Here is a 27,861-nt window from a genome sequence, read left to right as displayed (position 1 = left end):
AGATTGGCTGAAGAGTTAAGAGTATCAGCTCTTGCCTGTTCTTGCGTCCTACTGCAAGCAGTTCTACTGAAGATCATGATCATGTTTAAAAAAAAGTCTTGGTCCTTTTGTAAAGGAAGACACTGCGAATGCTGTAAATCTGAAATAAAAACAGAAAATGCTGGAAATACTCAATTGAATAGGCCGTGTCTAGGAAGCGCAAAACAGAGTTTATTACGAGCAGAGTCCGTGTCAGAACAAATCTAATCGGGGGGGGGGCATTATGGCAACTGTAGTGTGGCAGTTTCACATATCGTTCCTGCCGTTCATGTTCAGGTGGGGCGTGGGGAAATGATAATTCATTGGGGGGGGCCATGGCCCGCGAACGCCTCCCCCTTCTGATGTCACTGACCCTGCGTTCGAGTTCAATGATGTGGAACGTAACCTGTTTGTAATCAAATGCATTTTGTGTTGCTAATTGGACAAATGGAATATCTGTGATATGATGGAGGATAAGCAAGATTGAGACATAAATGGTGATGGTGCTGGCCATGAGAGGGTGGTTGGTTGCAGGTTTTTATTCGATTTTGGGATCTGGATGCCTGCCTGCTATCAAAGTCAGCATAAATTACCTATCGTGAAAACACAATGCTGGTGAAACTCAGCAGGTCAAACAGCGAACCGTTATATAGCAAAGATAAAGGCACATAACCAACGTTTAGGGCTTGAGCCCTTCATCAAGGTATGAGCAAAACATAGGCAGGACCATACCTTGATGAAAGGCTCGGGCCTGAAATGTTAGTTATGAATCTTTGCTATATTAAATACACTGCTGAATTTCTCCAGCATTGTGGTTTTACTTCAGTCACGACGTCAGCAGACTTTCGTGTTTTACTCCATAAATTGTCTGTCACTAATTGCCCGTTAGAAGGTGGTAGTGAATGGTCACCTCAAATCCCTGCAGCCATGGTTCTCCCACATTGCTATTGCCAGAAGATAGACCCAGTGATGGTGAATGACTGGTGATATGTTTCTGAATCAGGGGGCTGTGTGACTTGATGGAAGAGGTTGCAAGTTTGGGAGACTTTGATGACTCACTGCAGTTCATTTTGTGGATGGTATACCCTGCAGTCACAGTGTCCTAGCAGTGAATAGAAAAATGTGTACAGGGTGGTTAATGAGGCTGCCCTGTCCTGGTTGGGATTTTGTACTCTTGGAGGCAAGTTAAGAGTGTGTCAATTGTTTTCTAAATGCGTCCTGATGGAAAGGCCCTGGGATGTTAGGAGATCATTGGTCTCTGACCTGTTGTCATAGTTGATGGTCCAGTTGAGTTTCTGATCAGTGGTGACCCAGGACATTGATGGTCAGGGATTGAATGATGGCAGTGCCTGTCAAGGGCATATGTTAGACAGATGGAGATGGCCATTGACTGGAACTTCTGTGAAATGAAGGTCACTTGCCAGTTATTCGTCCATTCCTTACTGTTGTCCAGATTTTCAAGATGGAGGTTCTTTTTATTATCATATAATAATAAGTTAAAATGCACTCTAACTTTTGTCTGCCTTAAGGTAGTGAGTCACCTAGAGAGTTGACAGGCGCACCTTAATTGACAGGTCCACCTATCAGTAGGAGAAAGAGAAGCAAAAGAGAGTCCCTTCAGAGTCTCCGAGTGTCCATGGATTCACCTCCAGAGCTCCCGCAGCCTCTGTATCTGCACACACTCCTCTTCGATCCGAGTTCCAGATCCAAACCCTCCGACACAATCATGAAGCCTGCAGCGCCTGAGGCCCTTCTTACCCTCAGCATCCTCACCTATCTCAGTTCGGATATCTGGTTCCCATGAGCCAGCCTTCTGCAGCCCTTGTGGGTCTCCCAACCACACGTCGCCCAGAGCGGCGTTCGGGTACCTCAACTGCTGAGGCCCCTCGCTGGTCTGCTTTGTAGTCACCATCCTGTAGGGTCATCTCCTCTGTTTTTCCTTCTCTACAGGCTTGTTCTCCCCATTTGTGGGGTTCTGTGATGGTCCACCTCTCCCCCAGAGTCTGCAACCCTTAACCGTTGACTGGAACTTCTGTGAAATGAAGGTCATTTGCCACTTCCTGAATGTTGTCCAGATTTTGAGACATAATGGCTTAATTCACTGAGGAGTTGCAAATAGGATTGGATAGGATCGATGCACAGTGAACATTCCCAGTCTTCACAGCTGATTTGACTGGAGGAAATGGTAGTAAAAGGACTCAAAGGAGAGTAGAGGAGAGAGAACGAAAATATTTCTAAAACTGAGGTGCAAATCAAAATGATTATTGAAAATCTGAGATGAAACAGAACATGGGAAATGTCCACCATGTCAGGTAGCATCTGCAGGGAAAGGTGTTAAAAACAGACTGGCCAGATCTAACAGTGGTAATCATTCACACATTTGTTACCCCTGAGGGTTGTAACGTGTCTCGCCGTACAGTCCTGTTGGTGAAGCGATGAGTTTCTCACAGAACCCATTGCTGAAACTTTGTGAAAACCTACCTCAACTTGACTAACCAACTCCAACATGCAAACTCCAAGCTGAAACAAGTCCTGCGCTACATTGGGTGAGGAAACTGGAGCGTCCTCCTAACGCCCCCCCACCACCCAACATAATACAAGCATGGCTGCATCACAGTCTGGTATGGGAACACCAACACCCCTGAGCATAAAGCCCCCAAAAGGTAGTGAACACAGCCCAGGACATCACAGACCACTGCCCCACCACCGATAACATCTACAGGGAACGCTGCCATCAGAGAGCAGCAGCAATCATCAGGGATCCACAGCACACACTCTGTTCTTGCTGTTCCCATCAGAAAAGAGGTATAGGCGCTACAAGACATGCACCACCAAGTTCAGGAACAGCTGCTACCCCTCCTCCTTCAGCAACAAATTCATTTAGAGACTCTTTTAAGAACTTTTACTTTTGAACTTTATTGACTTTTTTTAGTCTCTGTATTGTATAGTCAGTGTGTTTACATTTCTTTATTTGCTTACGTTGAGTACAGCTTTTTGCACTGCCTATGTGATTCTGTCTCGCCTGTTGGAAAAAGAATTTAAGGGTTGTAGGTGATGTCATGTGTGTACTTTGACAATAAATCTCAACTTTGAACCTCCCAAGCGTTGACCTTTTCTGGAGACAAGAGAGGACAAATGTGGACACCCCCTGCTAGCATAATCATTCAAAGAAATGCATACTGTGAGTTGATGGTGGTGTTTACATATATTTGCCCCTTAAAATTTAAGACTCACCATATCCAATACAAGAGCGTGTGCTTTTAAATGGCTCTTCAGGGCCTTGTCAACCCAAAGATGTCAAGTGTGTTGTTCTCAGCTTCTGTTTACAGACCTAATGCATTGGGTGCCTAGAATGGGAGTAACAAAAGTCCGTGAGTGAGGAATGTGCTCAAATCCAGCTTTGAACAGTGGACCTGGTACAGGCGATCAGTGCTTGGTCCTATTTCATTGCTCGTGGAATTTTTTCGATGCTCTATTTTCTGATAATCTTCAGCCTCTAGAATTCTTGATCTTTTGAGCTTGATTTCCATCACGTTGGAAATATATATCCGGTTCAAAAGGTGGCAGAAAAGATAGAGTGAGAGTGTCTTCCAGGAAATAAAGTGGCTCGTCAGTTCTCAGATTATGTGGTGATATATTTTATCTAATCTCTAGGAAATTTGGTGCTCACTTACATAAAAATTAACCAACAATTTCTAAGCGTAAGCCACAATAGGGTATGTTGTGACTTCACTAATTTGTTTTTCAAAGGTTTTTTAAATTATCTTATCAAGTCGATTTGAAATCCTAATACTTATGCAAAATGCTTGCCAATAAACATGATCCTGGTATGAACTACTATGGGTATGATGCATAGAAGCAAGTGATGAAAATTATCACCCTTCTATTTATTTGTTTATTTATTTATCTATTTAGACGGATGGCATGATAACAGGTCATTTCAACCCACGAGTCCATGGCCGCCCAATTTACCCGCAATTAACCTATTCCCCCAGTATGGTTTTGAAACTGGATCCTCTGGAGAAAAACTGACACAGACACAGGGAGAACGTACAAACTCCTTACAAGGCACCGTGGGATTCGAACCCCAGTCCAGTCCTGATCGCTGGTGCTGTAAAGGCGTTTGCACTAACCACTATAAGGAAATACTGGGAGATGCTCTAAGTTTTCCATAACTGGATCTCAAAAGTAAAATGCGAGCCAATAATTTCAAAAGGATACTTGTAGGGTCCTGCTGAGTGAGAGGAGTGAGGGTTGATTCTGGGAGATGAAACTCTGAGGATATCACAAAATGGAACTTTAACAAAAAATGATGAGGATGTGGATCTGGCTGGCAAGGGCAGCATTTCTTGCCCATCCCTGTTTGTCCTGGAAAAGGTGGTGGTAAGCTGCCTTGCTTGGCTGTTGATAGATTTTCCAAGGTTCTCCTGGGTGGAGAGTTCCTGGGCTTAGAGCAGAGGTTCTCATCCTTTTTCTTTCCACTCGCATACCACTTTAAGTATTCCCTATGCTATAGGTGCTCTGTGATTAGTAAGGGATTACTTAAGGTGGTATGTGGGTGGAAAGAAAAAGTTTGAAAACCACCTAATTGACTCGTTATGTGCATGGTTTCATAACTCCAAAGGAAATGAGGCAATGACAATTTTTCTCATGCACAATATTTCAGTAACAATTGGGTCTAGAGCAATGATTCTCAACCTTCCCTTCCCACTCACAGACCACCTTAAGCAATCCCTTATTAATTACAGATCACTGATGGCATAGGGATTACTTAAAGTGGGATGTGAGTGGAAAGAAAAAGGTTGAGAACCACTGACTTAGAGTCAATGAGAATGAAGTCATGAAGATGAATTTCCAGATCAGGATAGCATGTGATGGAGGGGAACCCATAGGTGGTGATGTCCATCTTAAACAAAGCTCCCCCTAATTTTCAACATTAACTCTTCCCCTTTCACCCTTAATCCACGACCTCTGGTTTGTATCTCACCTACCCTCAATAGAATAAAGCCTACCTATATTTACTCAGTCTATACCCCTCATAATTTTATATACCTCTATCAAATCTCTGCTCATTTTTCTACACTCCAGGGAATAAAGTCCTAACCTGTTTCACCTTTCCCTATAGCTCAGTTCCTGAAGTCCAGGCAACATCCTAGTAAATGTTCTCTGCACTCTTTCAATCTTATTTATATCTTTCCTATAGTTGGCCTCACCAATGTCTTAGACAACTTTACCATAACATCCCAACACCTATACTCAATACTTTGATTAATGAAGGCCTTCTGAAAATTTAGAACATTAGAATAAGTGCAATCACGGGAGGCCATTTGACCAATCAGTTCAGTTCTGTCATTCTTCCATTCTATTCCTTTTGGAAATCTAGAAACCTATCGAAACCTTTGATTTTTTTTTGTTAACTAGTCATCTTCAAAGACGTTCAATGTGAGTTAATTGTCATATACCTATGTACAGATACACCAAAATTCTTATTTGCTGCATACAAACAGGTAGAAATACTAACTAAGATAGTAAAAATTTAAATAATCACAAATATAAGGCAGGAAAAGAGATGATAAATATGAAAGGATAGATAAACAAATATTCACAGTTGCAGTTGGTGCATGAAAGAAAGTCATATTTCAACTGGGGGTCGCAAGGTTGTTGATGGTAAGGATTACGGTAGTTCGGAGAGTCAGGTTAGAACTCTACAAATCATTGGTAAGACCACAGTTCAGTTCTGGTCACCTCATTATAGGAAGGATGTGGAAGCTATAGAGGAGATTTACTAGGATGTTGCCTGGATTGGGAAACAAGCCTTATGAGGCACAGATAGCAGAGCTGGGACTTTTCACTTTGGAACGTTGAAGGAGGAGAGGAGACTTAATAGAGGTTCCCAGGGCAGGATCAGCAAACACCATAAGACGTATGTACAAAGTTAGGGGAGACATCAGGTGTACATTTTTTATACAGAGAGTTGTGGGTGCCTAGAATACCTTGCCAGGGATGATGGTGGAAGATGAAAGATTAGTGGCATTTAAGCCACTCTTAGACAGACACATGGATAAAAGAAAACTAGAGGGTTATGGCATAGGGAGGGCTTAGTACTTTTTTTATAGGAAAGGATATATGGGTCGGCACAACATTGAGGGCCGAATGACCTGTACTGTGCTGTATAGTTCTATGATCTATGTTCAAGTGTCTGATAGCTGATGGATAAAAAAAACATTTAAAATTATTTCAAAATACAGCACGGTAACAGGACATTTCGGCCCACAAGTCCTTGCTGCCCCATTTACACCCCATTAACCTACACCCCACCCAGTACGTTTTGAACAGTGGGAAGAGGCCAGAAACCCTGGGGGAAGAAAACTCACGCAGACACGGGGAGGACTTACAAACTCTTTACAGACAGCGCGGGGTTTGAAGCCCCGGTCCGGTCCCGGTCACTGACGCTGTAAAGGCGTTGTGCTAACTCCTACACCAATCATACCACCCCGTTCTCAAACCTAGAAGTGTGGGAGTGAAACACGAAAGTCTTCAGATACTGTGATTTCAGTCAAAACACAGAAATGCTGGAGGAGCTCAGCTGGTCTCACAGCATCCATAAGATGCGTAAAGAAATATTACCGAGATTTCGGGCCTGAGCCCTGAGGAAGGGCCCAGGCCCGAAATGTCAGTATATCTTTACCTCCTATCGATGCTGTGAGTCTGGCCGAGTTCCTGAAACATCATTGTGTTTTGATTAGAAGTGCGAGACTTCAAGCTTCTGCAAGAAGAGATTTTGACCCAGGTGATGGGGGTCCTATGTGATGTTGGCTGCCTTCTTGATGGATGGAAGGTCACTGCCTATCATGGACTTGCTGGTTTTGCCACTTTCTTCATTCCAGGGCCCTCGAGTGTTCCAGCTATGATATAACCAATCAATTTACTTTCAACAGTACACCCGTGGGCGTTCAATAGAGTATTGAGCGGCATGCCACGTCTTCTCAAACCTCTTAGGAACTAGGAGCATTGTGCACAATTCCTCTTCACCTGAGTCATTTACCATGTACAACCCCTCCTTATTCATCATTATCTACAGTACAACTCCAACGATCCGAAATCGGATTCTCTGAAATCCTCATTTATCCAAAATTTTTTCGGAGCTGAACTGACCGGGAACATCAGGCTCCTGGAGGCGGCAGGAGCAGACCTCGGGCTCCAATAGAGGCAGCAGCGGACCTCAGGCTCCTGGTGGCAGCAGGGACCTCAAGCTCCCGTGCAGGAGCAGGATCCTCGGGCTACCTGCCTGAGTGGGGCCTTGATGGGGAGGTGACGGTGATCGGCGGTGGCCAGTATTTTTTTTTGGAGGGTGACAATTAAACATTTTAAGACTTTAAAAGCCTTCCTTTGTTGTTTGTTGTTGTTTAAACACTGTGACAAGTGATTTGCTGTTGCTACTGGGCTGTTTTTAATAAATGTCCGGATTTCCGAAATTTTTTTAAAATCCGAAATGGGCCCGGTCCGACCATTTTGTACTGTACTTGCATTGATTTTGTGATCAGTCATTTGGAGTTAGTCTTGATCCTATAAACCCTCCTGAAAATAAATAGGATTACACTGACAAAAGGCCGGCATGGTTAGCGTAGCGGTTAGCGAAGCATTATTGCAGCGCCAACAACCGTGTTTGAATCTGGCGCTGTCTCCCCGTGTCTGCATGGATTTCCTCCGGGTGATTTAGTTTCAACCCATCCTTCAAAAATGTATGGGAATCGGGAAATTTGGGCAGCTTGGGCTCATGGGCCGGAAGGGCCTGTCACCATGGTGTATGTCTAAAAAAAACCAAAAAAATATCAACTGAAATTGTTTATTTACTGATTACCTCTACTCTCAAATTTGAACTTTAGTTGAAACATATAGTTTGATTTCTAACATTTTAGGCCATCGAAATTGCCCAAAAGAAGAATCTGATACGAAGGCCGCTTGACTTGATATTGGTCATTTCCCTCATATTCACCACATCCTTCAGTATCTTCAGAGGAATGGTAAGGAAAGCATCTTTATTTCCTAATCTCTGCAGTATCACAATGTAATGAGATGTGAAAACGATAAGGTTAAGTGTTAACTGAATCAATTGCAACAGGTCTGTCTTAAGATGATCATAGGCAGTCCTTTCGGATCACGGACGACTCATTCTGACTCTGGTTTTGAGGGTTCTGTAATGGCTAATGAACCATGGACTCTTCCATAGGTAGGGTAGGAGATCCCTGAAGTGGGCTAGCTCGTTGGCGACGCACTCATTCGAATGCTTACATAACACACGGCTTCTGTGTTTTCCCGATGCTTGACCTCGCGTTCTCAATATCGCCAATTTGAACGGCGATGGTACCAGTTGTTCCCAGGGCTTGGTGGGAATGCTGCATTTTTTTTTCCAAGAAGATTTGATCGCATCTTTTCCTCCTCCCGTCAATCAATCACCAATCACAAAAGAGATCAGGGGAGACGGCTTGTTTTAGGAACCTGATATCAGGTGGCCAGCCCAATGTAACTGACTAAGAGTCTCTAACCTTGAGGTGACTTGTGTAAACATCAGCGTACTGTGCTAAATGCCACAGGATGTTTATCTGCTTCAGTAACTCAATCTATTCTGCCTACAAATTGTACAATGCTTTATATTCAGTCTGGGCACTCTCCAAACAGATTACAGGTTCCTTTTATTGTCACTCAATAATACAATTAAATGTAATATACATCATATACTTTTGCCTGGTGTAAGGCAAAGAGTCGCCATGCGAAAGAGAAGCAAAAGAGAGTTCCTTCAGAGACACTGAATGTCCATGGATTCGCCCCCAGTTCTTCTCCACCCTCTGCAGCCGCACAGATTCTAGTTCAAACGATTGAGCTCCAGATCCAAACCTCCCAATACGATCAGTAACCTTACAGCGCCTGAGGCTCTTTGAGAGTCCTTCTTGCCCTTAGCGCCCGGTTCCAATACTTGATTCTCATGAGCCAATCTCCAATAGCCTGTGTGGGTCCTTCAAGTGCCAACAGCCAGCATCCTGTTTTGGCCATTCAGCCGCTGAGCCCATTTCTTCCCCTCTGTCCTGTAGGGGAACCTCCTATTCTCAATTTGGGGGAGGGGTATGTTCTCCCTGCATTAATGGCATTAATATTGGCTTCTCCATTTTTCTGTTAGGTCCCTCTCCTATCTCTCGCTCTTTCCCTCTGACTCCTTTCCTCCTACCCTTTCCATTCAGAGAGCCCCATCACCTCAGCTTTTTCCTGCCCTCCCATTCATATCCACCTCTTGCCTGTTGACCCGGGCTCCTCCCCAGCCTCCTCTAACCTCCTCTCCTCCCCCACCCCATCACTCCCACCTTCTTTTTAATCAGATGCTTGCTTGCTTTTGGCTGACACCACGATGAAGGGCTCAGGCCCGAAACATTGGCTACCCTTTGCTTCGTAACCTGCTGACTTTATCTGCATGATAAGCACAGATGCCTGCACTTTCCTGTTTAACTCCATAAATCAATTAGTCACGCTGAAGTGAATCTCCTTCCAAATTTTCAAGTCAGGTTTAGGCTTTGCGTTGGTTCTAAGTCTGTGGTCACCTTTCAGCTGATGATGGAGTGGGGCAATGTTTGAACAAAGGGGATGTCAAGGTAACTCCTGAGCCTGCCAGACACCCAGTGTCAGAGCGCATCTCGGACCATTATCGGTGATTCCTGTTTCCTTTTAGTGATGGTCCAAATGGCAAAACAGAAGCTGGGACCATGGGTTGTGGACCTTCATCTTTGGATCACCGGCTCCTGCTGGCCGAGGCATTTATTTCCTCTGATCCAGTGGTGGTCACACACTGGATGGCTGTTGTAACTGGCTTTGGCTTCTTCATTTTGGTTGTCTTGCCTTTAACCTGCCGAGACGATAATGAGCATAGCTTCATCTTTCTTACCCAAAAAGGGTAAGCAAAATGAAGTTGGCGCTGGAAGATTTGCAAATCTCCATTTTACCCGGAGGGAATTTGGACCCTTTGGACTCCGTGTCCCTGTTTTAGGGAACTACCAACAAGCACATATACTCCATGTCCCTATTTTCCGGGACTGGTTTTATACCCAGCCACCAACTGGTTCGTACTGGTGATCATACTGTAGTTTACCTAGGAATCCAGTCCGGAGTATATCTTATGAAAGGTTAAAAATGGGCCAGAGTCCAAAGTGTTAAACCATCTGAAACTTCCACTTTCAAATTCCGTTTCAAAGGTGACCTCAATTTTCATCTGCTTTCTTGGACTATGTTTTTGCTCTGTAAGTCTGCTGCAGAGGTACAGTGAAACCTCGTTAGAATGCGATTCGTTAGTCTGCGGAATTGCTTAGAGCGCAGGTGTCTGTGGACCACAAACATTGATTTTAGGAGGCCAGGCTAACAGTGGCTAACAGCCACAAACTCAAAAATGGGCTCTTAGGACTCATTTACAAGATGTGCATGTTAACATGTGGAGTTTAAAGGTCTTATTATAGGGTTTGAGTCACAGTATTCTGTGTTCCTGCTTCCTGAGTTGTTACACATAGGTATCTGTTCCGCGACTTGGCTGTAACGCGGTATGAAATCTTGGATCCCAATTAACGCGTTCTAATGAGGTTTTACTGTAATTGAAACCAACCAGTAAATAGAACCACTTTATTAGTAAAGTGTAATGTGGAGAAGTGAAGCTGTCCCAATAAAGGATAGAGGTTAATTCAGAGTTAATGTGGCCTCACTCTCTCTGCTAATTTTTTCCTATTGGTCCTAGGTGGCTTTAGATTGCCCTGCCAAGGTGTGCAGACAATATGTGCAACAACAAGAACCGTACCTGAGAGACCCTGCAGCCTATTCGAAGATACAGGTAACCAGGCCTGACTCTCGTTACTTGTCTACTGGGTTACAGCTCGCGATGCTGCCTCACTGGGCCAGCCACCGGTGTTTGACCCTGACGTTAGGTAATGCGGAGTTTGGGTTTCCACCAGTTGCTCCGGTTTACACCCACATCCCAAATGGCTCCTGCAAGCTTGCCCTGATATAAGAAGGAAGCCGGAGAATTGCGGGAGCTGATGGGAATGCGGGAGGGGATAGATTACAGGGAAATTAAATAGAGGAGGGGAGGGATAGGATTGGTGGGGAGTGGCCATCGTCAGGGGTGGCAACGCTGTTACAGCACCAGCCTTCGGAACTGGGCTTTGAATCCTGTATTGTCTCTAAGGAGTATGTATGTTCTTCCCGTGTCTGAGTGGGCCTCCTCCAGCTGCTCCAGTTTCCTCCCACTGTTCAAAACATACCAGGGGATAAAGGTCAATTGGATCTGATTGGGGAGCACAGGCCTGTTACCATGCTTATGTCTAAATTTACAAGTTAAAAAATTATGAGCCAGTCTGAAAAAATAAAAATTAAGTTCAACTTTTCATTAAAATGTGGCTAAAAACTGATTGATTGGACTCTGGTGTTGTTTGACTGTACATGCGCTGGTCCGCAGCTGGAGAGGTTTTCACTGAGATTAGTGGCCAGGGCAGGATTGCCTTTCCTAACTGGGGGAGAATGGAATGCCATTGCATCAACTTCCATCGAACTTTGGATTTCAACCCTTGATTCCTCACCTCCCATGGAAAAGCCCACCTGTTAAATTGGAAACCGCTGAGCGGTGATTACATGGATTCCTGACTTCAAGCAGTACCAAAGTTTTTTTGCAAATTGAGATTCTAATGTTGCCTTTTTAGGGCCTCTGTGTAAAACTGGACATTGGTGGGGTTTGTGAGGTAGATGCTCTGCCCTCTGGTTCAGCTATCCCTTTAAGGACCTGCTGTCCTTAAAGAATCCTCTAGTCCTGAATGGGACAGCTGGAACCTATTGTCAAAAAGTTTAAGGAAGCATTTTTATAAATACATACTACAGTCACAGTGCCTTTTTTTTAGCTGCTTGAGTACTGTGAGTCGTCAGCCCTCTACTACACCTTCCCACTCCCATGAGAGGAGCAGGCTTAGTATAAGGTAAAATTCACAGGCTTTTGACTTGGGCCCTCGGTTGCTCTTCACAGATTGGGGATTCAACTCAGAAGCGACCTAGAGCCAAGTCTGACTTCCCCCTGCCCCCCCCCCCCCCCCCCCCCCCCCACCACCATTTTAAGGTCGATTCAAATTACCTAGTGGATGCACATCCCGTCGAAAAGACAAGCAGGTGGGCAGAGAGGGTGGGGTGGCTCTGTTGGCTCCAATCAAATCAAATCCTTAGCAAGAAGGGACATAGGCTGAGAGGATGTAAAATCCTTGTGGGTAGGGTTGAGAAGCTGTAAGGGTTGAAATACCCTGATGGGATATACATGGGGGCCCCCAATAGCGTAGCAAATTACAACAGGTATTAGAGAAAACTTGTAAGAAAGGCAGTGCTCAAGAGGTCATGGGGGTGGGGGGGGGTTTAAAGGTAACTATGGAGGTGTGAGAGAAGGGCTGGCTGTGGCGGTACAACCACTGGTCTAACTGTGACTGCTTGCATTCCTACCTGCCTACCCACTGTACCTGCAGGGAGGTAACCTGAGAGGCTGGCTCCCTGCCATTCGCCGGCCCTTGGGTAGGCAGTAGAGCACATGGAACCAGAAGAGATACCGAACCTTATGAGAAAGTTTTAAGCTAATTAAAGCCTGCAGTACAGCCCTCATGGTTTGAGCTCGTTTGTTCACACTGCGAACAAGAAATGGATTGGAGAATGTGTTTCTAGTAAGAGCGAAAGAGTCTAGAACCAGAGGACACAGCCTCAGAATGTCTCTTTGGAGCAGAGATGAAGAGACGTTTCTTCAGTTCAGTCAGAGGTTTGTGAATTTGTAGAATTCTTCGCCACATTGGGCTGTGGAGCTATTGAGTGTATTTAAAGCAGAGGTTGATTGGTTCTTGATGAGTAAGTGCATCAAAGGTTTAAGAAGAAGGCAGGAAAATTAGGTAGAATGGAAAAATACCCCAGCCATGATTCGAATGGTGGGGCAGACTGAATGGGCTGAATGGTCTAACTCTGCTGCTAAGTCTGATGGTCTAATGGTTGTGAGCAGCCATGGTTACTGTCCCCATTTGCTGTACTCCTTCTAAACTACATGGAGAGGAGGCACAGGCCACCCACAGTCAGAGCAGATGAAAGTTATTGGAACATTAGAACAATCAATGTTTTTGTTTCAAGTGACAGGAGAAATTCTTTGCTCTGAAGAGCCATAATAGTACTAGTGAGTATAACCTTTGAATTAGGGCCATTTGGTACTGGATTTACAAGACACCTTTCAATGACAAGTGGTAATGTTGAACTCTGTGCCCCCAAAAGCTGCTGAAGGTTTGGATAATTGGCACAGCTCGCGACTCAGAATCTGGCTGAATTACAGAAAGATGAAGAGCATGGATGCATCACCTGAACCTAATAGAGGTACTTGTTTAAAAAGAGCACTGAAGGGACATCGTTCCAATATATGATTTGGTGAATTAGATATTTAAAAAAAACGTTTATTATCTACAATACTGCAGCATTTTAATTCCCATTAAAATATTTTGAGATAAAATACTGGCCTTGAGCAATGTCCATATGGTTGTTTAATGGGCTAGGTAATGAATGGATCGACTCTGCTGGTGATGTATTGGTTTAAGTTTTAGTACCGACCACCTTGGGAAGGGCGGCCCAGCAGCTAAGAATGATGCCCCACATCTTCAGGGTTCGACCTGAACCCCAAGTCTGCTGTGGCCTGCTCTCTCTGTGATTGGGGTAGGTGTTCTCCTCCCCCAACCCCGCCCCATCAGGTTTTGTAGATACTCCTGATCTGGAGTGAATCCAACCAGGCTGTCTATTTTGCCAAATACATTCCTGAAGTTGATTATTGGTGATCTTTTGCCTTTCTGCTAGATGCTGGTGTATATGTTTTACTCAGTCCCTTTCTGCATTGGAACCATATATGGCCTTATAGTTCCTAGATGTTCCTGGCTTCCTGACTTGGCTCTACTTCATGCTGGAGGCCTTGCACAGGTAAGGAAGTGAGATGAATTGTTTCTCTACCACTCAGATACAACAATGTGTACCTTAAACATTTTAAAGCTGCTCATACATCCTTAAGAGCAGGCATTTTTGAAGGGGCGAATTCTGCTGGAGTCAGAGTTACGTGGATACCTGTGATATTTTGACTACAATAGGCTTCACGAGCATGTGATAGGATCAGAAGAGATGGGCTGGAATGGGGTGAGGTGATACTTTCTAAAGACTAAAGCATGAAAGTCTGCAGATGCCACGACTGAAGTAAAAACACAATGCCCAAGAAAATCAGTAGGTCAAAAAGCATAATATAGGCAGTAAAAACCCCCATTATCCAGCACCTATGGGGATTGGTAGATGCTAGATAAGTGAATTTTCCAGTTGCTTGAGATTGCGTGTTGTGTGATTGGCGAAATAATGGCTAGGGGGTTGCCAATTTTAAACCTTCGTATTTTCTACCTATTTATTTTCAGCAATGTTTTTGCCGGTTGCTTGAGGCTGATAACTGTATAGCAAAGATAAAGATACATAACCAATGTTTCAGGTTTGAGCCATTCATCATGATCTGAGCGAAATCTTGCTTAGACCTTGATGAAGGTCTTAAACCCACGACGTTGGTTATGATATTTTTAAAATCTCATTCATGAAAGGAGATAGCCTTGACATAGATTGTACATCACAGAACCACTTACAGGGCCGCAGGCTTTATGGGGCAACTAAAAGCCCTACCAGCTCGCAAACAAATAAATACCACCATGCCTTAAGATGGATCTGCTATTTCCCAAAGACTTGATTTGAATATTGGGAAATTCTGCATGTGGAAGCTGATATTTTGTATTATTTCTAATCAATGTATAGATGAACTAAATAGTTTGCAACCAGAACTTACCATCAAATTCCAATAAAATTTGCAATTTAGCTTCATTGATGAAAGTGCATTGTTTTGTTTAATCTTTCACTGCTGACTACTTAGTGGAGCAGGGTCAATGGGTTTGGTCTGACTCTCTTGGCACGCTCAACTGGACTATATTTAGAATATTTTTGATGTGAATTGATGCCTGTGGGACTTTTGATAAACTGTCTGGAGTTAAGTTTTGCTCCTGTGTAGATGCTGTCCAAATGTCAAATAGCCATTGTTTTTGTTGAATCTTTTAGCCATTGGTCCAAGCTGCAGATCTTCTGGTGTTAATTTACGGAACCACTAAATAAAGCTCATCTGAACAAAATTGGGCAGATAAGGACCCAGGGTTCCAATGATGGTGTTAAGAATGGCCAGAGAATCCCCTTGCGATTCTAATAAGTTGAGAAAAGTGTGCCTCAACTCCGCATCAACTTCTCACTTCTTTCTGACTGAAGAATGGACTCATGAACACTTCCAGGAGTTTCTGCTGTAACGCTGAACCATATTAATCCAATCCTGTGGAAACAGCCCAGTATTCAAGTGATTATAAGTAGTTGGAATATATTCAGTTCTCTACTGCCTGTGGCAAAACCCATGCTTTGCTAAGATATGGAAAACCATTTTGATATAAATGTTACTGGGGGAGGTAAAATATGGTTTATCAATGCACATGATTGTTAATGTTCAATGGGGATTGGATGACATGTGCATCAAATGAAACCTGGAAGAACAGTGAATGGGCATTGAATCCGAATGAGTTCAATTAGGCTGACAGGAAACGTGGATGGTATCCAGGAAGAGCGAGCCATAGTGGACCAGGTAGTGAGGGTCCATTTGGTGAAATTTTAATTAAAAAAAAAATTTAGACATACAGCGCGGTAATAGGCCATTTCGGCCCACGAGTCTGTGCCGCCCAACTTACACCCCAATACCTTGCACCCCTGGTACATTTTGAACAGTTGGTGGAAACTGGAGCCCCCAGAAAAATCCCACGCAGACACGGGGAGAACATACAAACTCCTTACAGACAGCGTGGGATTCGAACCCCAGTCCAGTCTCGATCGCTGACCCTGTAAAGCCGTTTGCATTATCTGGATGTGGATCTGGCTGGCAAGGGTAGCATTTATTGCCCATCCCTGTTTGTCCTGGAGAAGGTGGTGGTGAGATGCCTTGTTGGTTGTTGATAGATTTTCCATGGTTCTCCTGGGTGGGGAGTTCCTGGGCTTAGAGTCTGCAACAATGAAGACATAGGCTGAATTTCCAGATCAGGATGGGGTGTGATGGAGGGGAACCCATAGATGGTCATGTCCATCTTGAAAGAAGGTGAGGGAATGTAATATGGGTCTTTGAAATGCTTAGTGACTTTGCAAATACAAATGCGTGTGTATGTGGTGGTAATGACAGGTGTAAGACATTCAACTCCTCAAGTCAATTCAACTGCATTGTCTTGTGATTCATCAACAGTAGCCCCCACAAATTTCCATATGTTCCCACCTTTGATCACATATTTACAAGGACTAAACCAAGGATCTGACGTGCAGCTCAGAATGTGACTCATGTATTGGGCTCAGAGCTTTTCAGAAGAAACGGTGAAGCAGTTTGTGTCATTTCTGCAAAAATAGCTCATCACTTTTGGCAATCAACTCAAAATGCATGATTAATCTGCATAATTACCAAATACGGATTCCAAACATTTTATTAAATCCCCATTAGTTCTGCCTCGAAAAATAATGACAGAGTTTCACAGAAACACGGCTGCAATCTGCAGGGTTGGTGTTCGCTCCTGCACTCATTTACAATAACGTTCCAGCAAGGATATGTTGTACTAACCAGTGCATTGCAAAACAAAAATGGCGGAGCTGCTGGTGCAGACCCGTGTGGAGTGGAGAGTGAAGATGCAGAGATCCCCCCCCATGGGGTCTAACAGCCAAACCCAATTGTACAAGCTTTTAATGGCCTGTTAAAGTCGCTGACGGTGGTTTATCTTGAAATCCTGTGACAGAGGGGTCTACAGATGGTGGCCCCTGTGTACGGCAGTGGCATCGATGGGATGCAGGGGCACCGGAGAACCGGGAGACCAACCGCCATTTCAGAAGGAGAGGCAGAGGAGACGATCCACGGGTCAGTGACCACAGTGGCGGACCAACGATGGGCTGCGAGGCAGAAGGACACACAGGCGGTGGACTCGAGGGGAGAAACCCACCCAGGCTGCGAGCCGGCGGTGACTGGAGTCAGGGGGACTCGCACCAGGCTCTGGACTGCTGGAGACTGGCTGAAGGGGCACCAGGTATCGGAACTAGGATGCGAGAGGTGTCGAGGGGGCAGAAGGCTTTCTCGCCATATCTGAGGTTTGGATGCTGATGGTTTGGGCTGAAGGCTGGAGAGGCTGCGGGAGCGGAGGAAGCAAATCCATGAACACTCAATGACTCTGTGGGGACTCCTGCTTCTCTTTCTCTGATGTAATGGGCATCGGGCAATTTCTGCTCTTCATGAATCTTTGTCTGCCTTACTGTAGGCTAAAGGAAATTTCATGTAATACCACAATTTTTATTTATTACATGACAATAAAAGAATCTTGAGTTACACTCCTGACAGTCTCTAATTATCCTTTTAATAAGGCACAGTCTTTATAACAAAAAAAAAGCTGTTGAAGCATGGTTTAAGTGCTACAACGTTGAGAATATTGTTTAAAATGGAACTCCATCCTCCCATAAGGTCAAGACGAGCACTTTTCCTGCAGCCCAATAATAATGTAAATGTGCTTTTGCTCCACTTTCCAATCTCAGAAAAATGAACTTGGTTGTTTCCTTCAAAAAGTTCATTCACGAGAGGTGAATGAATATTCTTGGCAAGGCGATATTTGTTATCCTTCTCCAGGTGCTGCTGAACCACTTGTCAAACAAGTTGCTCTCCTACTAAAAGCATAAGGAACCCAAGCAGGTATTTACTACGGTGTCCTTAATGCCCTGGAGAAGGTGTCGGCGAGCTGCTTTCTTGAACTGCTGATGTCCTGTTGGTGAAGGAGCTCTTACAGGGCCATTTTCTTTTAGAGGTTCAGAACTTGGAGCAAGGAACATTAAAGGAACAGTGATTACTGCAATGGGGGATGGCGTGTGACTGAGGTGGAGGGGGAATTTGCCATTGATCGGGTTTCCCTGCATTTAAACCCCTTGACTGGACCGTGGTTGGTTCGTGCTGTCCGGAAGGCCCATGGCGTCTGTGCTGAACATAATGCCATATTAAACAAAATCTCATCTGCCCGCACGTGAAAATAAATACTTAAAATGTGGCGTTGAGCTTGGACTATCTATTAATACTTCAGATCCTTTGATAATTATTTCATTATTGATCCCAGTTCAGTGCTTTAAAAGACATGTTAATTTAATTTTTAATTTCATGGTAACAGGCCCTGCTGGCCCAAACTGATCAAATACCCCAATTAATCTATGACCTCTGCTCATTTTGATGGGAGAGAGGAAACTGGACGAAACCCATGCAGATAGGGGGGAGAACGTGCAAACACTTTACAGGCAGTGCCGGATTTGAACATGGGGTCACTGGCACTGCAACGATGTTGCGCTAACCATGCTGCACTTTTAATCATTATACAAAATTGGCCGAACGTCTTTGGCAATGAAAATGTATTTTGCCTCTTGATAATCTGTAAAATAAAGTCTTTTTTTTACATGGGTGGGAGATGTAAATCTTCAACAGTGGCTGCCGATGTCACCGCTCATTGCCATGGAATGAAAATTGGGGTTATTTGATAGTGATAGAAGGTCTCCAGCCTTCTGTTTTAATCTTGTCCTGGTGGTCCACAGTGAAAAGACCATGGCCAGATTGGGACCAAATCAGAGGTTAAAAGTGTAAGATCTGTAATATGATTTTGGTCTTAATCTGATGTCAGGAACACAGAATAAGATACCGTATACGCTGGTGTATAAGATGGAATTTGAGCTTTTAAAAAGTCACCCCAAAACCAGGGGTCATCTTATGCACCAAGTACAAACAATGAGGTCTCAGCACTACCCCACGCCAAGTATAAAATGCAAACCTCAAGTCTCAGAGCCCCCACCGCATGGGATCCATCTCCCAGTCTGACTGTTGTCAGCCTGCTAAAGGGGCTGACGGTGGATTATTTTAAAATATGCTCATAAAATTTAAACCTTTACAAGGTAATTTTCTTTTAAAATATTGTGACAGCATCACTCCACCGGTCAAAGGACCTTCGGGGTAGTAAGACTTGGGGCTGTCTTATAAAACGATTATAGCTCAAAACCTACATTTTAAGCGGAAATTCAGGAGTTATCTTACACTGAGTCATCTTACATGCCAGCATATAGGGTATACAGTTCGATCAATGCATTGTATTATATACCGCATTGGTGCTATCAGCTATCAAGGGAGAGATGCTGTACCGAAATCTGAAGTGCGTTCTTAGAGGGTGACATAACGTGCAAAAGGTTTCTGTTTTTTGTTTATGTTTGTCCAACAACCAGTGTTGGTAAAATTTTCCCTTCATTGGCTAGAAATGGTTTTCTGGTATTCTGAGCCTGGGGAAATGAATGCTTTTCTTGTTTTAACAAGGAAAAGCAAGGCAAGAGGATAGACAGAAATTATTAACTCCGTGTGGTGTTACACCACCGGCCTACTGCAGGGGGCAACCTCTGTACCTGCAGGAGTGTAAGGGGACAGCACAACACCTGGCCGGCTGTCAATCAGTCGGCCTGAATGGATCAAGCCCCACCCAGTCGGGTGTCAATCACCCTCTGGGATATAAGCCTGCGCCGGCCTCCCGAGGCCTCACTCAGAGTTGCTGCAGCCACAGCCAGCCTGGCTCTGTGGAAGTCTTTGTGGATTAAAGGCTGTTGTACAGTCTTTACCTCGTGTGTGTCTGATTCTGGCTAACAGCGCACCACAATCCAACATCCTTATCTCTGTTTTGGTGTAAAATTTCAAATTGATTGAAGCTACCCATAACGATAAATTTAATATTCATCTGTTAGCTACAAGTTTCTTCCTCTCGATGAAGGGCTCAGGCCTGAAACGTTGTTTGCACTTCACTTCCTGCAGATGCTGTGTGACCTGCTGAGTTTGTGTATTGCCCTCGACCCCAGCATCTGCAGACTTCCTTGTTTAATCCCAGTTTCCTTCTTTTGGAAGCACAGAGTGGGGTAGGGGGGTGGGGGGGAGTTTGCCACATAAATCTGAACTGCATGTTGGGAAAAGGAATCCTCGTGGTGCACCCTGGGAGATTCGTCACCTTGCACGGCATCTTACTGAAGTGCAGTGAGACTCGTGGATCAAGAAAAGTCACAATGGGAGTTCTGGATAATTCTGCAGAGGAAGTAGCTTTGCTTAAACAAACACATCCTTGTGTATGCAGAACTGGGCACTGATGAAGAGTGAAAGTGATTGAGCAGTGGCCCCAGGAGAAGGTAATGAGATAATCCAAGTGGCAGGCAACATTTTATTGATTGAAGGGCCGCAGACAACGGAATCTGTGATAACAACAAAAGGGCAGGTGAAAAAGAAACCGAGTTCAGGTTTCAGTTCTGAGAATGCTTCCAGCATTTTCTGCTTTAATTCAGCACAGAAGAGAATGATCTGAAAGGCTGGTGGGATCTGATCAATATTAGGAACTCGATGGGGATGAGGATGAACTTTCATGACACAAAAATAGTGCTGGAGAAGTGAAAGATTGAAAACTGATAAACCCCAAAGACCCAAGGTTTCAAAAGAAGTGCCTTTGGAGACAGTGATCGCTCAGTGGAAGTAGAGACATTTTCCAAAGATCTGTGTTCTGAAATGTTTCTTGTGGACTGCAGAGCAGCCAACATGATGGATAGAAGGGAGGGAGAGAGAAAACAGGGAGGTACTGACGATGAAGACTAACATCAGTGGGAGGGAAAGTGCTCTATAATGAAGAATGCAATAATAAAAATTTGGAAAGAATAATGCAGTGTATGCACAGATGTAGCATGCATTTGTGAAAAGAAATTTATGTTTCAGTTCAAGTTCATTAACATCTGAGTAAAAAAAAATGATAAAGCAACGTTTTTATGAACAACTTAATAATCACATATATAAATATAGATATAATTTTAAATAAACATACATAAATATTTGGAATCATTTACTGGGTTACAGGGTATACTGTTCATCAATTTCACATTCTGTAGAAATAAGCTTTTTCCCAGCCTGGCAGTCCTGATTTTGATCCTTTTGTAACTCCTTCCAGTTGGTCAAACATGCGGGCAGGGTCCTCAACAATTCTTTTTGAGTCCTATTTAAGCAAGCCGGTGAATGTTATCATGAGAGAAAAGGGAGGCCCCAGTAATCATCGTGGCCCTTCTGCATTGACTTCCAGTCTGTGGCCCTGCAGCTACTATATTACACAGTGATGCAGCCAGACTAGACAGTCTCACTTGTGCTCCCGTCAAATGTTGTCAGGATGAAGGCCGGTTGCCGTGCCCTCCTCAACCTCTCTAGGAAGTGCCGCCGAGCCTTCCTGACCAACGAGGAGGTGTTGTGGGTCCAGAGTGGATTGATGTATAATGGAGAATAGTTGACCTTCGTCCTCTTGAATCCACAATCATCTTTTTTGTCTTGTTTACGTTGATACTCAGGTTTTACAAGCCTCTCAACCTCCACTCTTGACTCGTCATTGTTGCTGATGAGGCCAATTATTGTTGCTTCATCTGAAAACCTGATGATCCTGATTCTGGTGGAACCGAATCTGGCAGTGCAGACATGAGTTAGCAGCGTGAACTTTAGCGGGCTGGGCCCACCGTCCTGAAGCGTATCAGTGCTCAGTGCGATGAGGCTTGAGGTTTTTTTGCCAACCTGGACTGACGGTGGTCTCTCACTCAAGAAGACCAGTATCCAGTTGCAGAGAGGAATGTTGAGTCCCAGCGAGGAGTAGTTTATCCACCAGCCTCTGAAGTACGATCATTAATGAATCATCTTTGAACTGGTTTGGATAGAAGGCAATCTGGAACTGGTCCAATGTCACCGTCAGGTACGATTTGATGAGTTCCATTATGGGTCATTCAAAGCACTTTATGATGGTGGAGGTCAGTGCCACTGGGAGATAGTAATTTAGCCCGGTTATCGTCACTCCCTTGGGCACTGGAATGATGGTCGTTGCCTTGAGTCGTGCAGCGACAGTGGATCGCAGCAATGAGATGTTGAAGATGCCTGTGAGGACCTCTATCAGCTGGGCCGCACGACCCTTCAGCACCCGACCAGGTTAACTAATCTGCCAGAGTTCTTTGAGAATGTGACTTGTGGAATAGATAAGGAGAAAGGTGTATTCGTATTTTCACAAGGCTTGCACTGCCACAAAGGAGTTTGATCAGAAAGGTTCAAATACACGGAGTTGGATGTAATATATTGATGTTGATCAGCAGTTGGTTATCAGACAGAGAGCAAAAAGTGGAAATGGTTATTTCTCGGCCTGGAAAGTTGAGATGAGTGGGGATTGGACTTTGGCCCTCAGCAATTCTCAAGCTGTAACAGCAACTTGGTCAAGGGGACAAAGTATCATAGTTGCAGGTTGCTGTTGGCACAAAGTTAAGTGGGGATCGTTTGTACAAAGGAGGGTGGGCCCTCAGCTTGAACAGTGTACGACAAGTATGGGAAAGCAGCTTGACCTCTCGCAACCTTCTGCCTCAGGACCAAAATTGTTACCTTATCCCATCATATCCCATCCATTCATTGAAAACAATATTTTGATACTGTAATTAGCACCCAAACCCCTTCACTTTTCAAGCACCCCCAGTCATGTCAGCTTCACTGATCACCGGTAAATATTTTTCAAATGGTGAGATGATGTTTATATACTGGCGGCATGAGTGGATATCTTTCGACTCGCCTAGAGGCACATTACTTATTTCCTATTATATTTTCTATTTATAAGATGTCGAGGTCATGCGCATTGTAAACAGGGATGGAACGTGGATAGTGTGTTCAGCTCCGAAGTTCCAGCCATAGTTGGTGACGAAGAGTTCGGGAGAGGAATGAGATGAAGATAGTTGGTTAACAATAGACAGCTGGAATGTGGAGGTGACGAAGGATAAAGTAGATCTGTGACGTTGAACTTTGAGAGCCTCAGTGGTCCAAAAAATTAAAAAAAAAACTTAGACATACAGCACTGTAACAGGCTAATTTGGCCCTATGAGTCTGTGCCGTCCAATTACACACCATTAACCTACACCTCGATACGATTTTGAAGGGTGAGAGGAAACCGGAGCCCCCCCCGGAGAAAACTCACGCAGACACGGGGAGACGGTACAAACTCCTGACAGACAGCGCAGGGTTCAAACCCCGGTCCCGATCGCTGGCGCTGTAAAGGCATTGCACCAACCAAGAATGAAGCAAAGAGCAGAAACATGCTGCACTCTTAACTTCAGATATTGCTTGATCTTCTTGTTGCTGTTATAGTGCAAAGTAGTGGCCCATATCCAATCCCAGATACAATTATTCTATTTTAAGTGTCAGCTGCCTGCCTTAAAAATAGCTATAGAATGGTGTCAAACTTGTAGCTTGATGCTTCCATGGAGACCATACTGTTTAACTCGTTATCAATCAGATTAATTCAAAGTTGGCAAATACACAATCATTAAAAGACTCTTCACACTTAACCTTGCTGAATACTCCATGGAGATGAAAATTCCATTGCCTAGCTCAATGTTTTGGGGACCATGGGAAAACACACAGGACTGAAGCGGGGGTAGGGGGGGTGGTGGGTGGGTTCTAGCCGTAACATCAACTGGAAGTTTCCCTCCATGGATACTGGCTGACCCATTGAGTTCCTCCAGATGTTTGTTTGTTTTCCCCTGCTCTGGATTCCAGAATCTGTAGCATTTTGTGTCCCTGCTTCAGAATTAAAGTCTGAGAATCAAGGGGGAAAGGAGGCAATCTTGCCTTGCCCTTCTCCCGCTTGCACCTTGGTGCTTTCACCAGTTCCTGGGACTCGCAGTGAGCAGGGACAGTCGACTGTCACCTCAGGCTCCAGGGCATATCACGGCTGACGCTTGGCAGGAAGTGAAGGAGTGGGCAGTGGTTGTCCCCACAGGGAGAGCAGGAGGATTTTTCTTGCCCCATTAATTTCCCAACTCCATTGCAGTCATGGCGGCACTGCTGGTGCAGATCTGCAGAGAGCTGGGAGCAAAGTCTAAGCACTCCCCCGTGGGGTCCAAATGCCCAGTCTGACTGCCATTGGCTCCATACAGGCTTTAAACGGACTGTTAAAGGAGCTGATAGTGGCCACACATGGTGGCAGCTGTGATTGGCAGCGGCCACGAGGGGAAGCGAAGGACTGGCGCAGGGTGCCATAAAACGGGGAGACCACACGAGGCGAGGTACCCACATAGGATGCGGGCTGCTTTTGACTGCAGTCAAAAGACTCACACCAGGCTGTAGACTTCTTTTGAAGGGTTTTATAATTTTTCGCTCAAGACTGGCTGAAGGGGTACTAGGTGCTGAGATGTGAGAGGGCACTGGTGGCTTCCTGATCGCGTCAGAGGAGCTCGGTTGCTGATGGTTTGGACTGAGGGCTGCGTGGCAGCAGTGGAGGGTATTCAGTGACCTTGGGGAGGGGTTCACTTTTTCTGGCTGTAAGGGGCACTGTGCAATTTGCTGATCGGATATCTTTGTCTGCTTTACGGTAGACTGAAGAAAATTTCACGTAAAATCACATTTTCTTTGTATCTTGTAATTTTACATGCTTTTCCTCAACCTACGATGGGGTTTTTTTCCGGCAAACCCAAAATAATGCTGCATCTACCATTTTTTACAATTACATTGTGAATACCTTTATTCTGCACTGAAATAAACATTAACATGCACAGCTGAAAGCACACTGGGCATGAAGAATGTTTGACGTTTTGAACTAAAATTAATTGCTGAATGGTGGGGATGGTAAAGCGGCAGGATCATCAATTTCACTCTCTTCGGTGATGCTCGAAAACAGCTCGTCGAACGCACTGCGTCTTCGACACTTGTTGTCGGCACTGGGGCATCGACACTTGTTGATGGTTTAACAGGCGTAGTCTTCTTCAGGACTGCGAGCATGGTTGGGTCAGCATCGCGAGAGAGTATGTTGCACGATGCCGCCACCGCCCAGCATTATGACACATATCGCAAGAGCGGGAACAGATCAGAATTTGAAATTGAAAGTACGGATTCACACCATCATAGCTTTGAAAAATCATAAGTCGGACCAGCATAAGTAGTTGGAAATAAAATACATCACTTCATCTAACTCTAATGGGAAAAGCCATTGATGTAAATATGCCAGGCCCAGTTTAACTTTATTGATTGGTTTTGCATTTCCATGCTCATAAATGTCTTTCTTCAATAAACAGGCACAGTTTTGCCACATCGGAGCATCCCTTCATTCCAGGACTCCGTACACCTACAGAGTGCCAGAGGACACACAGTGGGCCTTTCTCATAATAAATGGACTCTATGGTATTCTGCCACAGTTACTCGCCTACAGATGTGTTAATAGCCCAGAATTTTTCCTGAAAAGGAGAGAAGACCCAAAGACCAAGTAAATCCTCGTTGGACTAAATGTTTTATTTTTCTGCCCAAATATGTATTATTTGCTGATTAAATATTAGAATAACCATATGATTAGGAGAAGTGTACTAGTGCCTTGTAAATGAAGTTCATTTTCTATTTTGGTAGTAATACTGTTTTATTCTCTAAAATGTACTGTTGAGTAAAGTTACAGCTTTATGTACTCAAGAGCAGGAGAGAGGCCACTTATTATGCACCTGCCAATCATTAAGGCTGTGAAACCCAGAGCAATTCTGTCGCTTAATCTGCATATCCTGCGTGGTGCTACCGTTGCCAACTTTCAGTTCTGTGCAAGAAGAGGAGGGGACTTGAATATCAATGCAGCTGGTTGGTGTAATTTGCATCGCACTTTCTGAAAACGTGCCAGAGGCAGAATTAGCAGTGGTTTAATTCGGTATTGTAGAAAGTCTTGAGGGGAATGAACTACAGAACACTAGGGAATTGGACTTCCATTGAGCTGGTGCAGGTCAAGTGGATTGGGTAGCTTCAGTCTTGCTGCAAAATGTTCCAGTGAAAATATTGATATTAGAGTAGAATCACGTTATGGATTGCAGCATATCATAGGGGGAGCGTAATTAACGTAGTTGTTAGCGCCACGCTACTGCAGCACCAGTCACCCGGGTTCGCATCCAAACACTGTCTGTAAGGAGTTTGTACATTCTCCTCATGACCGTGTGGGCTTCCTCCGGGTGCTCCGCTTTGTCTCACGTTCCAAAGATGTACGGGGTTTGTAGGTTAATTAGTGTATTTGAGCAGGCCTGAAGGGCCTGTTATTATGTGTATCTCATAAAATAAATATCCACTGCACTGATTGCACTTGAACCGCACGAATCCTGCAGGGCGTGCAGCCAAAGTAAAAAATGATTGTTTACAAAAGATGGTGAAAAGATTAAACAAGAATCCATAGGGCCCCCTGCCTTGTTTTTCATTGAATATAATGCATTCATTTCTGAAGGGTTTTCACAATAAAGGTTGGGCAGAATTTGATGATTCGAAGACAGTGCAGGTGTCCATTGCTTCAACTAGAAATGACCACATCCTTCCCTACTGTGCTTATCTTTGGCAATTATTTTGGATGGCATTTAACCTCCTTAGTAAAAACACAATGCTGGAGAAACTCAGCAGGTCAACGAGTGTACTTTATATCCATAGCCAACATTTCGGGCTTCAGCCCTCCATCGAGGTATGAGCAAAATGTAGGCGGGGAGGTGCACGGTCCCACAGGGCAGGAGGTAATAGGTGGATAAGGGAAGGAGGGCACAGCAGAAAACAGGAGGAGGGGGGCTGGCTCTGTGAATGGAGAGGGAAGGGGTGGAGAGCTGGAGGAAAGGAGACAGAGGGATGGGGAAGAGAGGGAGAGCGGGGAGTGGGCCAGCAGAAACCGGAGAAGTCAATGTTAATGCCGTCCAGTTGGAGAGTGCCCAGATGGAAAATTAGGAGTGGCTCCTCCAATTTATGGGTGGTCTTGGTTTGACAGTACATGAGGCCATGGGCAGACATGAGAATGCAGGAGTGGGGCGCAGAAAATTGAAATGTTTGGCCAATGGTAACCTCCTTATTTATCTTCCAACCCTGCCCGAATTCTCATAAGGAATTGTACTTTTGGCTCCTTTGACAGCAACTTCTGGAATTCCCTTCCCAAACCTTACCACCTCTCTTCCTTTCAGAGGTTTATGAAAACAAATCTCATTCATCAAATCTTGGCCCAGAGTGGAGTTCTGTGTGACACACAGGTTAGGGTGAGGGATGCTGATGCAAGGGCGGGAAAGCTGGCGTATTGGGTTCCCTGAGTAGTCGATCAAATGTAACTTTTACTTTGGGGCTCCGGAACTGCAGCATCTATGGTTCACAGGTTGGAGGCCTTACAAGACTGAAGATTATATGAGAACTGGGGACTGAGAGAGATCCGGGAAGGGCAGAGGTTAGGAGCACGGTTCAGAACTTTGGATGGAGATTTTAAATCTCCACGAGTTCCAAACCAGAGGAAAGGTCCAAACATGGGATGTTAGGCTGGGTCAAGCAGGTTGGAGTTCTTTCGTCATAACGGTCTGATCAAGCAGCTCAACCGTGGTCAAACAGTGGCCATACTGGAACAGAGGGTGCTTCAAGACTTACTTGTATCTCGGAGAGGTGGCAGGTCACAGGGACGAGTTAGCTTGTAGAGTCTGCGGGCAGCACTTCTGTCCTTCTAGTCTATAAGCAGTTTTGTAAAGACACTTATTTCAAGAATCCAGCATTGTGATGGTAAAATAACCACCTGCTTTCTTCTCACTCTCCATCCGGTCTCTGATCAGACAGGAAGTAGATGGGTTCCTTTAAAAAAATACATTTTGAGCTAAAATTCAGCCTTGTTT

General features: G+C 44.5%; 1 protein-coding gene and 1 long non-coding RNA gene across 3 annotated transcripts in view; one reads left to right on the top strand and one right to left on the bottom strand.

The window, feature by feature from the left end:
• LOC138749150 (transmembrane 6 superfamily member 1-like) overlaps nt 1-27,861 on the top strand; it is a 43,186-nt gene that overhangs the window by 14,732 nt on the left and 593 nt on the right. For both annotated transcript variants that reach the window (XM_069910142.1, XM_069910141.1), the window contains exons 7-10: nt 7,938-8,042; nt 10,787-10,879; nt 13,897-14,016; nt 25,291-25,478. In XM_069910142.1, coding sequence (XP_069766243.1) covers nt 7,938-8,042; nt 10,787-10,879; nt 13,897-14,016; nt 25,291-25,478 — 506 coding nt within the window. The remainder of the gene's footprint in view (nt 1-7,937; nt 8,043-10,786; nt 10,880-13,896; nt 14,017-25,290; nt 25,479-27,861) is intronic.
• On the bottom strand, nt 41-27,809 carry LOC138749152 (uncharacterized). Its single transcript, XR_011348449.1, has 3 exons — nt 27,623-27,809; nt 3,253-3,365; nt 41-139 (listed from the first exon to the last, which is right to left on the bottom strand). It is a non-coding gene; the product is annotated as an uncharacterized lncRNA (long non-coding RNA).

Source organism: Narcine bancroftii, chromosome 14 (genome assembly GCF_036971445.1).
Source record: "Narcine bancroftii isolate sNarBan1 chromosome 14, sNarBan1.hap1, whole genome shotgun sequence".
In the NCBI taxonomy this organism is placed as follows: domain Eukaryota; kingdom Metazoa; phylum Chordata; class Chondrichthyes; order Torpediniformes; family Narcinidae; genus Narcine; species Narcine bancroftii.
The sequence above is the reverse complement of the archived record's forward strand: the minus strand, read 5'-3'. Positions and strand labels throughout refer to the sequence as shown.